This window comes from Pezoporus flaviventris, unplaced genomic scaffold (assembly GCF_033815535.1).
Source record: "Pezoporus flaviventris isolate CSIRO_AGI_PZ_B2104156 unplaced genomic scaffold, CSIRO_AGI_Pfla_v1 ptg000023l, whole genome shotgun sequence".
Classification (NCBI taxonomy): domain Eukaryota; kingdom Metazoa; phylum Chordata; class Aves; order Psittaciformes; family Psittacidae; genus Pezoporus; species Pezoporus flaviventris.
The window spans coordinates 11593617-11608904 of record NW_026892571.1 but is presented as its reverse complement, the minus strand read 5'-3'; the positions used below and the strand labels follow the sequence as shown (position 1 = coordinate 11608904).

The 15288-nt window shown below is 39.3% G+C and overlaps 1 protein-coding gene across 1 annotated transcript; it reads left to right on the top strand.

Moving 5' to 3' along the window:
- Positions 1-1776: 1776 nt before the first annotated feature.
- On the top strand, positions 1777-14499 carry UBLCP1 (ubiquitin like domain containing CTD phosphatase 1). The gene is made up of 11 exons (XM_061456787.1): positions 1777-1794; positions 4405-4559; positions 4962-5053; positions 5457-5542; positions 5634-5749; positions 6843-6941; positions 7886-7923; positions 10704-10802; positions 11236-11352; positions 12316-12443; positions 13463-14499. Exons 2-11 carry the CDS (start codon positions 4406-4408, stop codon positions 13488-13490), a joined length of 957 nt encoding a protein of 318 aa, XP_061312771.1. The 5' UTR covers positions 1777-1794; position 4405; the 3' UTR covers positions 13491-14499.
- Positions 14500-15288: the final 789 nt, after the last annotated feature.

Below are 15288 nucleotides of genomic sequence, written 5' to 3'. Positions count from 1 at the left end.
AGAAAAGATGATGCTGTTTGGGCTCTGAACTATAATTACACAGCCTTAGTCAAATTACTGTACCACTTTGCCCTTATTACAGTTGGGATTGAGCACCACCATGCGTTTTCACAGCTAAGTAAAAGGACATATTTGTCTGTGCCACATGAATGTGGGCAGGATCAGAGCACTTTTCAACAGTGCCTAGCACAAGGAAATCCTAGTCATAGCTTGATACTAAAACACCAGTATCATATCAGAAATGAAATATGCATAAATACTTATACTTCTTCATATTACTCCTCAAATAGGAAAAAAAAAAACAAGCAAACCCTGCTGCCTCCTCAAGAGAGCTTTTTAAAAGTGAAGCAGAAAGTAATTAAAACATATTTTAAAAAGAGTCAAGGGAAGTGGTAACACTATGTATCATTTTCATAGCTTGAATTTTCAAATAGGCCTGGAGGGCGCATAGTTTTATGACAGGGTGTGACTTTAATTAGGAGTTGTAGCTCTGTAAACTTTCCAGCACTACTGTAATGAGCTGCCTCTGTGCAGAGGACAACTGTGTACCATTAAACGAAAAAGCAAACCCTTCATGACCAAGACACGCACATACTGACTGGTTTTACATGGATTTAAGTGCAGTCAGAAGCTAAACTCGACATGAAGTCACTGCAGCAGTCTCCAATTTGTACCAGTCATTTGGAACCAATGTGCTTTTATGCTAAAACTGAATATAGAACAGAACTCAAAATGCATATCCAGACAGGAAATGCATTGAATTTGTACCAACTCAGGGAAGAAAGGCTTCTATGCAGTTTTTGTTTATACTGCATTTCTTCACCAAGATTTACTTGCACTAGGAATAGCTCTTAGAAGTTACAGCAGACCTTCTAAAGGAACTTGTACTTGGTGCACAGCTGTTCACCTTTGCTCTTTTGTTCACTTCCCTATTTATCACCAAATGACAGAGAAGAATCATCTAACCTCTCCACAGAGCAAGACGTAAGATGACGGAGGACCTAAACTTTCACTTCCTTCCTCAAATTTAACACTATCTTTACTGATAGCAAGCAAGACTGCAGTCTGCATCATTTCCACTTTATTTCACATCTGGAAGAAAAGACTTCACTGCAGAACATTTTTTTTCTCCTTCAAACTATTTCTGCAAAGCAGAATACCGAGTACAGAAGGTCATCTTTATGCAAAACGTATTTTTCCTTTTTCATGTCCATGCACAAAACTACTGCAGCTGAAGCCCAAGAAGCCCAACACAGCTGAGCAGTGACCCTTGATTCAACAGACCCGGTAAGACAACATGCCTACAGTCAACTTAGGAGGTAAAAGCACACCGAGTCAGGACCCCCAGCTGCAGAGAAATCTCCTTTCAGTCAGGCATGAAAAAACCACACGGAGGAGCAACCGCCGCACACAGCAGCTCCCTCCACAGCCCTCTCCGTGGCCTAGGCCATGCTCTACCAAGCTCCAGCCAGTTCGGCAGCACAGTGGCCGTGACGAGAGAACGGGGGCTCGGCCGCGGTTACCGCGGATTTTACCTCACAAACCCACCATTTCCTGCGTGAGCCAGGCAGGAGCAGCCCGAGGAACTCTCCCCAGGCAGGCATGAGGTGAAACATCCCCCTCGCCTCACAGCCTGCCGCGACAACAGCGACAAGGTCTCTCCTCCCTCCCCACCACCACTCGGTCAGCGGGACACCCGCGCCCATCCGGGCCTCCCCCCTCGCCGCTTCCGGTGGGCGCCAATTCCGCTTCCGGTGCGGCGGATCGCGGGACGGTGCCGGTTCCGTTGCCAGGGTGAGGGGCCGCATCGCGCTGCCGGGGGTGCGGGCAGCGATCGGTCAGCTGCATTGCGACCCGGTGGGCTGCGGGAGCGCCGCCGCGACCTCGATCACCGGGGCGGTCCGGTGGGTCTGCGCCCGAGCCGTCCGTGTGCGGCGGAGGCCGGGCTTTACTGGGCCGGGGTGAGGCAGGGCCGGTCGAGGATAGATGGGGCCAAGTGCGTCTCGGCCGGGTCGATAACCCCATAATGTCTGCGGGGCGGGAGCGGCTTCCCCGGGGCCGTCAGCAGCGTGTGAAGCTCCCCTCTCGCCTCGCACCGTGTCGGTGCCGGGAGAGCTCCGAACCGGGGCCGGGGGCAGCGAACCTCATCTTGTGAATTCGCGGGTGCTGTCCAGGGACGCGGTTGCGGTGGTGGCTGACCCGGTGCAGCTTCGATTCGAAGCCCCGTCTCTCCACCTGTTGCTGGGTGGTAGAAAGGGCTGCGGTCCCGCCAGCAGCATCGCGCATCCTATGTCTGGGGTTGTTACGGTTGTGTTTGATGTTGCTTAGTGAAACTGAAAGATGCGGATGTTTCTCTTTTAAATATTCCAAGACAAGGGGCGTAACGCAACAATTTAACCACAGCAACACAACTTTAGCACTTTCTCTGACCCAGTGACCTTCCAACCCGCAGGCTGTTGGTGGTAAGGGCTCTGAAGATGTAGCTAACCAAACCGAGCTTCAGTTTTGCATTGCATCTAGCCCAGATGGTAGAAACTTTGAAAATCCCTGTGTCTTTCTCTGTTCCTCATCTGTTTTCCTCTAATCATCGATTCTGGTGATCACAGTCCCTTAGCATCTTGACATTGAATAAAGGTATCATTTCTGCTCGGAGTTGCTGATAACGTTCATCCCAATAGGACTGTAATTCAGTAAGGACAGGTGTTGGGCAGGTGGTCACCTTTGGAGGGATGATCTTTTCAATTTAGCACTGGACGGAGACTTGAGAAGTTTTCTCACAGTTCTTGCCCTGTGCACTTTCTTGCAGAATGATTTGAAGTGTGTGGTACCGGTGAGAAAACAGACAGTAAACTCTTCTTGTGTAAACTTAGTCTAAGGATTATGGGGAGGGATAACTTATGAGGATCAACTTTCTTGATGCTATGCAGTCTGAACCTCAGATGAATTTCTTGGTACTTCTAGGACCCCTTTTTCATGAGTCTCTTTTTTCACGGGGTAATACCAGGTCCCTTTCTGAGTTGGGAATATTGGGGGTGAGGGGGACTGAGAAAGAATTTCATTTTTCTGTTACTAGTTTTCCTCTTTAATTTGTTTTCAAGGCTCTTAGAAGCAATAGTGTAGAGGTGTGGCTTATTGTGTCCTCAGCAAGCAGGTTTTATCTAGCTGTCGGTTTCTCATCTGTTCTGAGCTTCATGGATACACCTGAGTTATAACTTGTTCATTTCTAATAGACTGTACTGTGTGAATGAGAAGTATTTTGTCAGAGAGCAGGTAACGTCTGAGAATACAATGCTAGAGAGAGAGAGGAATCAAAATTTTGGATTTGGATTCTGAGATTTTTCAGAATTGCCAGATCTGTATTTCTTGGTCTAATGTATTCGTTGAAGGCTGATAGCCTTGCAGTTTTTTTTCTACAAGTGTGCTCTCTCTAGTTCTTGGATACCAGTCTTTTAAGGACAATCTCACCATTAGTGGTGCAGAGGCCTTTTCTGCATCCCTTGACAGTCTGTAATAGCCTTTTTGTACCTATCTCCTTGATTCTCTGTTTCTAGGCTTTAATAGGAAAAAAAAACACATTCTTTTTTCTTCTGCATAAAGCTAGAAAACTTGGCTTTCTGCTGTGTTTAATGTAGGACTAAACTATTAAATACAGTTTGTATAAACAATGCTGTGTAAGTTAAAGACAGTATAATTATGGTTGTCAGCACTGCAATGAAAGTGCTGTTCTTACAGTGTAATGCATTGTGTAGGTGTGTATTTTGGCTCTGTTTTCAAACTCCTACTTTGATATTGCTACAGTGAGATGTGACCTGGGGTGTGTATTACTGCAGGTATTGCACAGTGAAAGTGATCAGAGAAAACCAGTGCTAAAAATGAACTCTTGGCTTCAGAACTGTGTTTATGGGTTTATATATTTTATGTAGTTAACATTTGCCATTTGTTGTTACACATGTGAGGACAGCCATGACTGGTTCGGTTGCATAATTATTGCAGAGGACATTTCTGAGCTTTGAAATGACTTTTATGATACTGCAGTACTCTGCTTGGGTGCTGGTTATGCAGTGAACATGCTGTACCTGCACAGAACACACAGCAAATGAGCATATGCTGGAGCAAATGGTGAATGTGACATTGCTAAATACATTGAAGTGGAACTCGGAGTCCCAGTTTTAGTGCTGTTCTTTCTCCCTTCGTTTCAGCATTTAATCAACATGTTTATTATCTTCTTATGCAAAACAAACAGCTCTTTGATGTACAACATAATGAAAGATCAAAAATACTTTAAACAGACTGTATGGTTTGTCTCTTGAAAAGAGCAGTTTTCCTGTTTCCTCCTTACATGATCATTGTATTTTCCTCCTGCAGCAGATTTTTCAGAAAATAATACTGAACATATGCTTCCAGGATGTCTCTCCCTCTCATAATAAAATGGGGTGGACAGGAGTATACAATAACCTCTCTATCAGAAGAAGACACAGTGTTGGATCTGAAGCAGTCTCTTAAAGGCCTTACTGGAGTGTTACCAGAGCGTCAGAAACTACTTGGACTTAAAATGAAGGGTAACTATTCATATTTGCTATTCGTTGTGGATACGCCTGAAATGTTCAAGGACAAACATCCTTTAAACCTAGCCAGGATGTGTATACTAACAGGTCATCTACCAGAATGAACATGAACATAGAAATGTTATATATCACGGGATGTAGTTTATTATTGATACATCTACCTGGTCATTTTTTGATGGCTGAGATGGAAATGCTGCAAACGTATGTTAAAAAAAGTTAAATTGCTGCAAGCCAGACCAGCAACATATCTGTATATGGAAGAAGATGAAAATAGAGCTTGGGGTGTTCTGGTGTTTAGAGGGGTAGCTTGTTTCAATTAACCATGAAAAGTTTCAACAGTTTTCTAAAATCTTTCTACTCCATTAAAAAAGAAGCAATTATCTGCTTGCATTATAGGCAAACCTGCTGATGATGATGTTAAGCTTGGAGCTCTCAAGTTGAAACCAAATACTAAAATTATGATGATGGGCACTCGTGAAGAGAGTTTGGTAAATATTTTAATTATTAACTTAAACAGGAAAAAATGCCTATAGGTCTCCTAATTATGATTACTGGAATATTCAAAATTTAAAATCAGCTGAAAAATGGTGTTACAGTAGATTTCTGTTGGTGTTTATTTTTCTACATAAAGCTTTTCTGCAGAACTCTGCTAGCAGTGTATTCCTGAAACTCCTGTATTGTCCTGCATTTGAAGTACAAATCTATTATTATGATACTGACTTCTCAAATCTGAACAATCTTTGGTGTATTTCACTAATTCTTTCCACTAATAAAATGAAATAATTGTGGTTAAATAGTACTTTTGTCCTGTAATGTGCAGTAATAGGAACTTGATACCCAATGTTGTTTTCCTTCAGCGATCCTAGTTATCTCTTATTATTATTCCTCTAGGAAGATGTCCTTGGGCCACCTCCTGATAATGATGATGTTGTCAATGACTTTGATATTGAAGAGGAAGTTGTGGAAGTAGAAAACAGGTTAGGAATTGTAGCTGTTAAAAGACAGCCCTGTTATCGAATGTTCAGTATGCATTTTAATTAACTGGAACTTTCTGCACTGTTACATTAGGGAAGAAAATCTACTAAAAATTTCCCGCCGAGTTAAAGAATACAAAGTGGAAATTCTGAACCCTCCTAGAGAAGGAAAAAAGCTGCTGGTGCTAGATGTTGATTATACACTATTTGGTGAGATTTTATGCTACTTGTGGGTTTTGTTTAAGAGCTCAGTTTATTTACCAGTTCACATTCCTTGATTTTTGCTTTACAAATCTACTTCACTAACTTTGGTATGTCTTGTACTGTAACATTTCTGTTTTGTAATATTTTGGGGTCTTCTGCTCATATTTTAAAAAACATTGGGCATTTTAAGCATTGCATATTGTTGATTTTAGTGCAGCAACTGTTTACTTTCTGCAAGAAGACTTAAAAAAGTAGCGATTTAATGTTCTATCCAGATAATCTCTCTTGACCAACTTATGTCTTGGACATCACAATGACAGTGAGATATTGTAAACTAACATCTCTGTCTATACTTGATTAAGTCCATTTTGGGGGGGGGCGTGGGAGAATAGCTTCAAATTTTATTTCCACATTGTTACTAAATGCACATAAACATGTTTTACTTGAAAATTCTGCCAGACTGGTTTCTTTGGAAGCCAAAATTTTCCTTATGACTTAATTTTCTGGGATGTAGGTATGTCATGGCAGCTTGACTATAAGCAGTAATAAGCTTGTCTTATTCTTCTTCCTTAGCTTTCCTTTTTGATGAGATCTCTTTACAATCTGAGATCAATATTCAATCTATTAGTGAGTTTAACGTTTTTATTTAGAGGTCTTCCGCTAGCAGAATTAGACATCAGTTTTCTAATTGGAACAAGCAATGTTTGCATGTCTGAAATAAGCTTGATATGTGTTCACAAAATTACTGGACTAGGTTTAAAGGAATCCTTTTCATATCTCTTCTAAGTGCATAGATGAACTAGTTGGCTTGACTCTTCAAAGATACTCAGACCCACAGATCTCCAATTTAGTTGTTAGCTGAGCCTTCAGATACCTGTAAGGATCAAAGACCTGCAAGATAAATATGCCCTCTGTTTCTTCTTTCTACCTTTAAAATGTGAATGGTAGTTTGCTATGAGTTCCTTCATAATTTTAAAGTGCCTCAGTGCTTCCTTCATGAAACCTTTAGGTTTCTGGATAGATGAGAAAGTAAGAATGAACTTTCATAACTTAACCTAAACTTTAATAATGGATTGCTTATCTATTACATTCTATTTAGATCACAGATCATGTGCTGAAACTGGGGTAGAACTGATGAGGCCATACCTTCATGAATTCCTGACATCTGCATATGAGGATTATGATATTGTAATTTGGTGTAAGTTTTATATTCAGTACTTAAGATTTTATTGTATTGTCAGAGCAGAGACTCCAGGAGGGAATTTTTTATATTGCTTTTTAGAGTGAATCACAAGATCTGAAACAATACATGTATGTTGAGTATTAACATTCAGCAGGAATGTTCACATAGCTATTAATGCTATTATAGAAAAACAGTAATTTTTATGTAAAAAACCACCACATATTGCTCATATGAATGGCTCTAATCACAGTATAAAGCTCAACATCACACTAAGTGTGACTTTGTACAAACAAACAAGTGCTTGAAGTAGCAGAACTGCATAATCAACATTCAAACACTGTTTGATAGCTATCTTTACAAATACTCTGAATCCAGACAATAAGTAGTGAACTGCCAAATGAACCAAAGTGTCCTGTCTACAGACTTTGCGTACTGTTCCACTTCCTGTCTACAGCTGGAGAGCAGACTTGAACCAGTGCAGAGTTTACACAATGTTGAAATTGTATTACAAAATACAGTTTCTGAGGTCTGAAACAGTGCTTCCACATACCCTTAGATCAGTGGGCAATGTTGACACTTTGTCCTTTCCAGGCCTTGTGTATCCTTTTCACTGCTTCCAGAAGAAAATCCTGCACTGGCAGTATGATTCCTCAAACCAGGTGTAGCCCACTTCTTATGGTCCTGCAGACTGTAGTTAGTTGATCTAGAAAATGGTTTAAATGCATGCAGTGCTTCATCTAGGTTTTCATTTGAAACATAAGCTTTTCCAAATAACAATAAACTTCCATGAAGGAAGTCTGGCTTCAGGGCAATGAACCCTAAAAGCTGTAACAAGGATGAATCTTTCTGAACTAAAATTATATGTAAAAAATTGATATGAACAGCTTCTTGGCTTATTTCTTTTTTCCTGTCAGTGACTTGATTTGATAAAGAGTTCTGTTTTCTCGCTTTTGTTTCAGCTGCCACTAATATGAAGTGGATTGAAGCTAAAATGAAAGTAAGTTGTTCTGGAAATGTATAATTTCTTTCTAGTCTGATTAGCTGTTCATGTAGTTCAACTCATGCACAGTGTTATAGAGCAGGAACTGGTCATATGGATCAAAACCTGAGGGTTTTTAATCTTCAGTCACTTTAAATTATCTCTGTCACAAAACTAGATTAAATCTAATTTTAGAATTCCACACAAACTATCAGCAGTAGGTGCTAAATTTAGCAGAACTAAACACAAGTCACTACCTGGTGAAACTGAGATTAGTCACATAGCATTCACAGTTGTTTTCATCTTTCCTCTAGAGTTCTAATCCTTGAGTGTAACATAATTTTCTTTTTAAAGGAGCAGACAGATGTGGCATGCTGGAATAGGTTATCAAGAGGAAACTCTTTTCATATTTATCTTGTACCTCTTGCAGCTGTGTGGTTCTGTTTCTTCCTCTGTCTTATTAAACATCCGTAAGAACTGCTCTTTCAATCCTAGTTTCTCCGTACCTAAATCGGGCAACTAGCCAGTTTTGCACAGCTGACCCAGTGATAAACATATTTACAATCAGGCTTAGCTGTAAATCTAATGTGCTTACTAAGAATTGCTCTATGTTTGGTTTGTGGGGTTTCTTTAATGCTTATAAATCAAAGTTTGTTTCCATTTCAGGGAAAACTTTTCCAAATCTGAGCTTTTATATCTCTATTCTTCGTTACAGACTAACCTTTTTTTTCAGGTTTTAACAGAGCAAAACATATTTTTGGTGTTTTCTTCCTCAAAATAATTAATTGCTACATTTTTTTCTAAACGGAGGAGAGATCTCAGAAATGAGAACCTTTAATCACCCATGAAGTGGAGCTAGCTCAAGTAAAATTGGTGTTGAGCCTTGCAAACATTGCACTTCTTGTGGCAGTTATATCTCCATTTATGTCGTGGCTGTCAGTATAGTGCTAGAACTCAACCTTGTGGAAAACCATTGTTAAAAATTTCTTCTGCACTGGTTGCCTCTCTAAATTTCTAGGTCACCTTTCCAGCCCTTTCATGTTCTACTGAATCACAACCTTTCTAGGCCTACTCCAGCATCCTGATGAGTTGAGATTCCTACCACTAGAAGCCAGCTGCTATTTCTCTTTAAACTGATACCACCAGGGGTGCTCACCTCAAAAAGTTTCACTTTTTGTCAGAAAGCAATGGTTCCAGCAATACTTGTTTTACACTACAAAGCAGGAACAGCATTAAAAAAGAAAGGATTATCAGATAACCAAGTTTCATCTCTCACCATCTATTTATGTCAGGAATTCAAACAGTCTAGAACAGCGAGCTTTTTCAGTGTAACAGGACACTGACCCAGGTAGGCAGCTCTTTTCATTTGCAAGATTCACTTTTTCATATACAAGCAAATCAGTTAAGTGTGGCTGGATATTTGCAAGAGAGCTGTTGCAGTGGGTATTTTCTCCTTGTTCTGTAGCTTTGCATATTGCTGCTGCTGCACACACCAGAAATTGTCAGCACTATATGTGTTATAACATGTCAGCAGATTTTGCTATTCCTTTTCAGCTTTTGAAAGGATTTGAGATGGAAATGGTTCTCTCTCATCAGAGTTTTTTATTTCTGAAAATTGTGTTTTCCTTGGAGTCTTTATTTCAGGAGCTATCAAATCTTTGAAGTGCAAATTGGCAGATTTCTGATACATTGGTTATCTTGGACACATTTAGGAGGAAAGGGTAACAGTGAACTGTTACTGTATATTTCATCTTCGATTGGGCTGTGATTTACTGGAAGGAGCTGTCCTAGTTTTGGCTGGGGTAGAGTTAATTTTCTTCCTACTAGCTGGTGCAGTGCTGTGTTTTAGATTTAGTATGAGAATAATGTTGATAACACACTGATGTTTTAGTTGTTGCTACGTAATGCTTACCCTCATCAAGGACTTTTCAGTTTCCTGTGCTCTGCCAGAGAGCAGGGGCACAAGAAGCAGGGAGGGAGCAGAGCCAGGACACCTGAGCTGAACTAGCCAAAGGAATATTCCATACAATAGAACATCTTGCACAGTGTAGAAACAGGGGGGAGTCGGGCATGAGCCACCAATCACTGCTCATGTTCAGGCTGGGCATCAATCAGTGTGTGGTGGGCAACTGTGTTGTGCAACACTTGTTTTTTGGGGGAGGTGGGGGTGGGTATTTGTTTGGGAGCAGGTTTCTTCCTTCCCCTCTCTCTCTCTGTATATATACACTTTTATTATTTTTATTATTATTAGGTTTTATTTCAGTTATTAAACTGTTCTTGACCCATGAGATTTTTACCTTTTTTGATTCTCCTCCCCATCCTGCTAGGGGAAGTGGGGAGAGTGAGCAAGCAGCTGCATTGTACTTTGTTGCTCTCTGACCTCAAACCACAACAGGAAAAAATAGCAGACAGTACTCAGGTGCTGTCTTTGCTATGTATATTTAGTGAAGTTGAGGCATGCAGAACTTGTGAAAGATTATGCATGAAGGTACAGGCAAGACCTCTCTGTTTGCCTTTTCTGCAAAATCGCTTTGATTTATGCTGACAGTTGATAAGTTTATGATAGTAAACCCTGAAAAAATTCCTATTAGTTTTTTTCTCATGATAGAATGCCGTACTTTTATGATTCTCATTAGGTAAAAACATTTAAAACCTCCCAGATGCCTATTTTTAGTGTGTCTCTGGTGATCCCCATCAACTCAGGCTTTGACAAACAATGTGTTATAATTGTAGTTCCAGTTGCACTGCAGTAAAACTGTCATAATTAGAAGCTTTAATAATAAATCTTTGTGATGCAGGAGCTTGGAGTGAGTACCAATGCAAACTACAAGATAACTTTCATGTTGGACAGTGCTGCCATGATAACAGTGCACACTCCTAGAAGAGGACTTATAGATGTAAGTGCCTATTTTTTCCTGATCTTCTACATTCAACCAACACATTATCATGCCAGTTTGAATAATTCAACAGTAAAGTTGTGCTGGAGTTTTCATGCAAGAAAACTAAGAATCTTGGAAGCATACATTTGGGTATTTTTCTACTGAAATTCTTGATGTTTTGAGTAGCACATTTGGATGACACTGCTTTCAAATCAAATAACTGTTGCAAGGAGATTTAGTACCAATAGAAAGTTTTCTTTGAGGGGTGGGGGGTGTATTTACTATGTTATACTATTTCACATCTCTTATTAAAGCCAAACTACCTGATAATTTTTCAGTGAAAGAGTATAAGTGTCCATTCAAGTCTGCACTCAAGTTCCTGTAGACTGGTATTGTCATCACCTGCAGTTCTAATTTACCTCAGGTACCTTGGTTGTCTTATTTTTTTCAGGTGAAGCCTCTTGGTGTTATCTGGGGAAAATTTTCAGAGTATTACAGCAAAAAAAATACTATAATGTTTGATGATATTGGCCGAAACTTCCTAATGAACCCACAAAATGGACTCAAGGTAATTTTTAACTGGGATTTTAATTTACTTCTTTTTCTTATACTTCAAGTGGCACTTTCTCATACTTTATCATAAAGAAAGGCTGTTCTTAACTAGCAAAGATGCATGTTGGGTTTTTTTTTTATTTAGATTGCCATTTGTCTGGACTAATATTTCCCTGACATTAGTATTAAACAAGCTTTGTCTCACTATTAACTGAGCTTTGAAGAGACTGTTGAAAATCAAGAAAAACATGATTTCTGCTTAAATTACACCTGTGAGCTATAATCAAGCTGGGCATTGCTGACAGGCACCATTGAAATACGTAATGGTCAATCTCAATAGTGGTTATAGTCAGAAAATAAATATCTCACTGGGAGAGGATTATCCAGAATGCTCCCTCTAGCTCAGATTTGAAAGATGTTTGTCAAAATGTTAACAGAGCTTCAGACAAGAACATTGAATCACTAAAACAAGGCACAGGTATAATGTATTCTAAGCTGAAAACAGTTGTCAGATAAGCTTTATTTCTGACATCTCTTTTCACAGAAGCTATGATTGTAGTCAAAGGCTTTTTGTTGAAAAAAGCACATCTGGTTCCAGTGATGCCATAGAACTCAAAGCAGAGCTGAAAGCCCCTCATGTCTCCTGCAAAAATAACTATGAAATCATATCACAAAGTGTGGCAGTCCCTTCCAGATCATTTTATCTTTCTGTCTGACTGGGAGGGGAAGGCTTGAAGTGCAAGACAAAAGAAATGTCTTCCTTGTGGGCATGTCTCTACAGTCCAGTTTGCATGAATAACAAGACAAATCGGATATGGCCACTAGTGGAAAAGGTTTTTTTCTTCCTCTTACCCAAGAGAAGTTCTAATTTAGAATAGTACTGAAAATGTATTTTAATTAGTTGGTAAATGAAAGAGAATTGAAAGCATTTTTCTTACTTTGAGCAAATGGTTCTACCCAGTTTATTTATTTTGTATAGATAAGACCTTTTATGAAAGCACATTTAAATCGGGATAAAGACAAGGAGCTTCTAAAGCTCACTCAATACCTCAAAGAAATAGCTAAATTAGATGACTTCTTGGAGCTGAATCACAAACACTGGGAAAGGTAAGAATAAAGTCAAAATAATTTCTTCCTTCTGTCCCTGACCCTACTGTGTTTTGCTTGAGATTGTCTGTACAATGATCAGAAACATCTGAGCTGATGAACTTTGACATCGCTTACAGTTATGAAGATCCTTTACTTTGAGTGGGATTTTAATAAGGCTATAGTGTTTGGGCTGCTTCCCTAAAATGATAAGATTTTGACAGAATGGAGCTTTTTGCATCCTAATTCTTGCTAGAGAATGATTAGCTAAAGTGTTTGTGCAAAATTGTTGATGGTTTCATGCAACAGCCTGAAGTTACAACACATGCAAGAAAAACGAGTGCAATATGCTATTCAAAAAATGCTCATTCACTCCTTAAAAGAGCAGCCTTGCAAACTTCATACAATTTTCTTTCTTGTTTCTGATTAAAACAGAAAGTCAATTGTTACACTTTAAAAGCCGTGAAATTCACTGGATGTTTCACACTGTCAGTTGAATTGGTTGGATTTTTTGTTCTGGAGTACTTGCAAAGACTTCAGTGTCACCACATAAACCAATTGCTCCAGCTATAGTGGTAGCAGAACTATGAGATCAGAAAACAAGCATTTTAGAGTAACTCAGATCCTCTAAAGAAGCTAGTGGAAGGCCATTCTTTTCAGGTTATTCCAAATGACTGTTCATTCAGGTCTTGAGTGTATTTGAAGGAGTGCCATATCTAATGGGTCTTTTTATCTTCAAGGATAATAGCTGTTTTTCCAACTGATGTAATTTTCAGCCTCTTAGAATAAAATGTTTTCATTTCCTTCCTCCCTTTTGCTAAAAAACAAACAAACCCCCCAAAAACCCTTAATAGAGCCTAACTCTGTTTCAAGAACTTTGAAATAAAATAAAATCAGAAGTAGTATTGATCACGTTTCTATTATTTTGTTATCAATAGGGGGTTTCCTAGTGAGAAAAGCAAGCAGGTTCATACTTGGAACTTATAAGACATACTAGATATATTTGTGCCTATGAAAAACTGTACTTTTGTTTCTTTCAGGTATCTTTCAAAGAAGCAAGGACAATAACATTAATAAAATTGTGTGGCACTGAATTGAAGGGAACATAACTAAGATCATTGGACTTTTCCTTGCTTTTACGCTAGAGTATAATAGTGCTGGACACTGGATCCAATGCCAGAATGACTGCTATACTTGGTCTTCCAGTTGGTTGGTTATGGGTTGTTTTGTTTTGTTTTTTTTTAAAGATCACAGCAATAAGCTCAAAGTGGGAGAAACAAATCAGTTACTTTTCCTTGCATTCAGTTCTGGTGTTACTACTTAAAATACTTTCCTCTCCTTTGCTGCCGAAAATACAGCCATAACCATTAAAGACCAAAACCATTCTGAAACTAGAAAAACAAATATTTAGACCAAAAAAGTTGAGTAAGGAGCCAACCTTGGTGGTGTATGAATTGTATAAGCCCTCTATTCCCTCCATCTTTAGAAACAGCCTCCCTCTCCCATTCCAGTATTTAAGTCTATAAATTACAAGTTGTCTAAGTTTGGTATGTATTAGTATGTCAGTGTTTCTCTGTGCAAGACAGTAAGATGGGAAAATACCACCTCTGTGGCCAATTTACCCCAGTGTGTGAACTTGTACTATAAAGCAGTGTTTACTGGAAAACAAAAGACTGAAGTTTGAGGGAGAGAAACCCACTCTTATTTGGTAAGTGAAAAGCAGTCTGCCTGAAAAACTCTCATACGTCAGATAAAGGGTTTAAACCTCAGATGGGAAAGTCACATTCCTAACAAAGCATGAACAAAACCCTTGTTCTCTTCTAGCTAAATCTTGTCAAAGTGCAAACACTGTGTTTAAATACAATATTCAGCCATACTGTTCTTAAAATATCATTTACTTGCGCTGCTTATGCCTGCACTATAGAAGTGTGATGTGACTGCTGTTTGGCATTACCAACACTTGTGCATTATGCAGTTCATGTATTTGAAAGAAGACTGACCCTTTCAAATAAAAATGGTATATATTGTTCTTAAGGAACTATAGCAGTTGTGTAAATAATAAATACCTTTTTCATAACATGTGTCTTGTGCTGTCTTAGATATCTGGTTTGCATAGTAGAGAAGCTTTTGATGATTTTGGGCAGGGGGATTGAGGGGGTTTCTTTGGATTCCAGAGACACCGATTTTGCAGTTAAGTAAGAGACTGGTATGTGCCACTGCAGATTAGAGCAGTGGTGTCAAACACTGAAGCGCCTCCGCCTCCCAGGAAAGAAACCTTGACAGCAAATGTCAGAATGCCAGCACAGCAGACACAAATGAGGGGAGCAGGTTAGGCTTCAGCTCAATGACCTGTCAGAAAGTATAGTTTCTTTTCTGCTGCTCTTTGTGATTCAGTGTCATCCCAAACTGTTTTAAACTAGTAAACCAGAAACCTGATGCATAAAAGTCTTAGTTTTAGGTAAGCATGGAAAGTGAATATCCAAAGTTTTGTCTCCTAGAGCTGTTTTTTGGACTGTAAGGCTGGCTCACTCATGTATGCAACAGGGCAGATCAGTCACTGAGGTTAGAACATTGATCCTTTACCTAGGAAAGCAGCAGTAGCATAGATGCTGGGATACAGGACTCATATGTGGCAGACGGAACACCTTTAAATTTAAGCAACTGAAAGAAATCAAGGCATTGCACTTGGATCACCTACAGAGTTTGTTGTGTTAGTCAGATAGAGCAGACTGAACCAAGGAAATGTATTTCAACATGTGCCCATATCTTTTCGCTCAAAGTTGGCATACAAGGAGAATTTCACAGTGAATGAGTGATACTCCTTTCTTTTGCTTTATACAAGGAACATTTTAAAAAAGATTTTAAT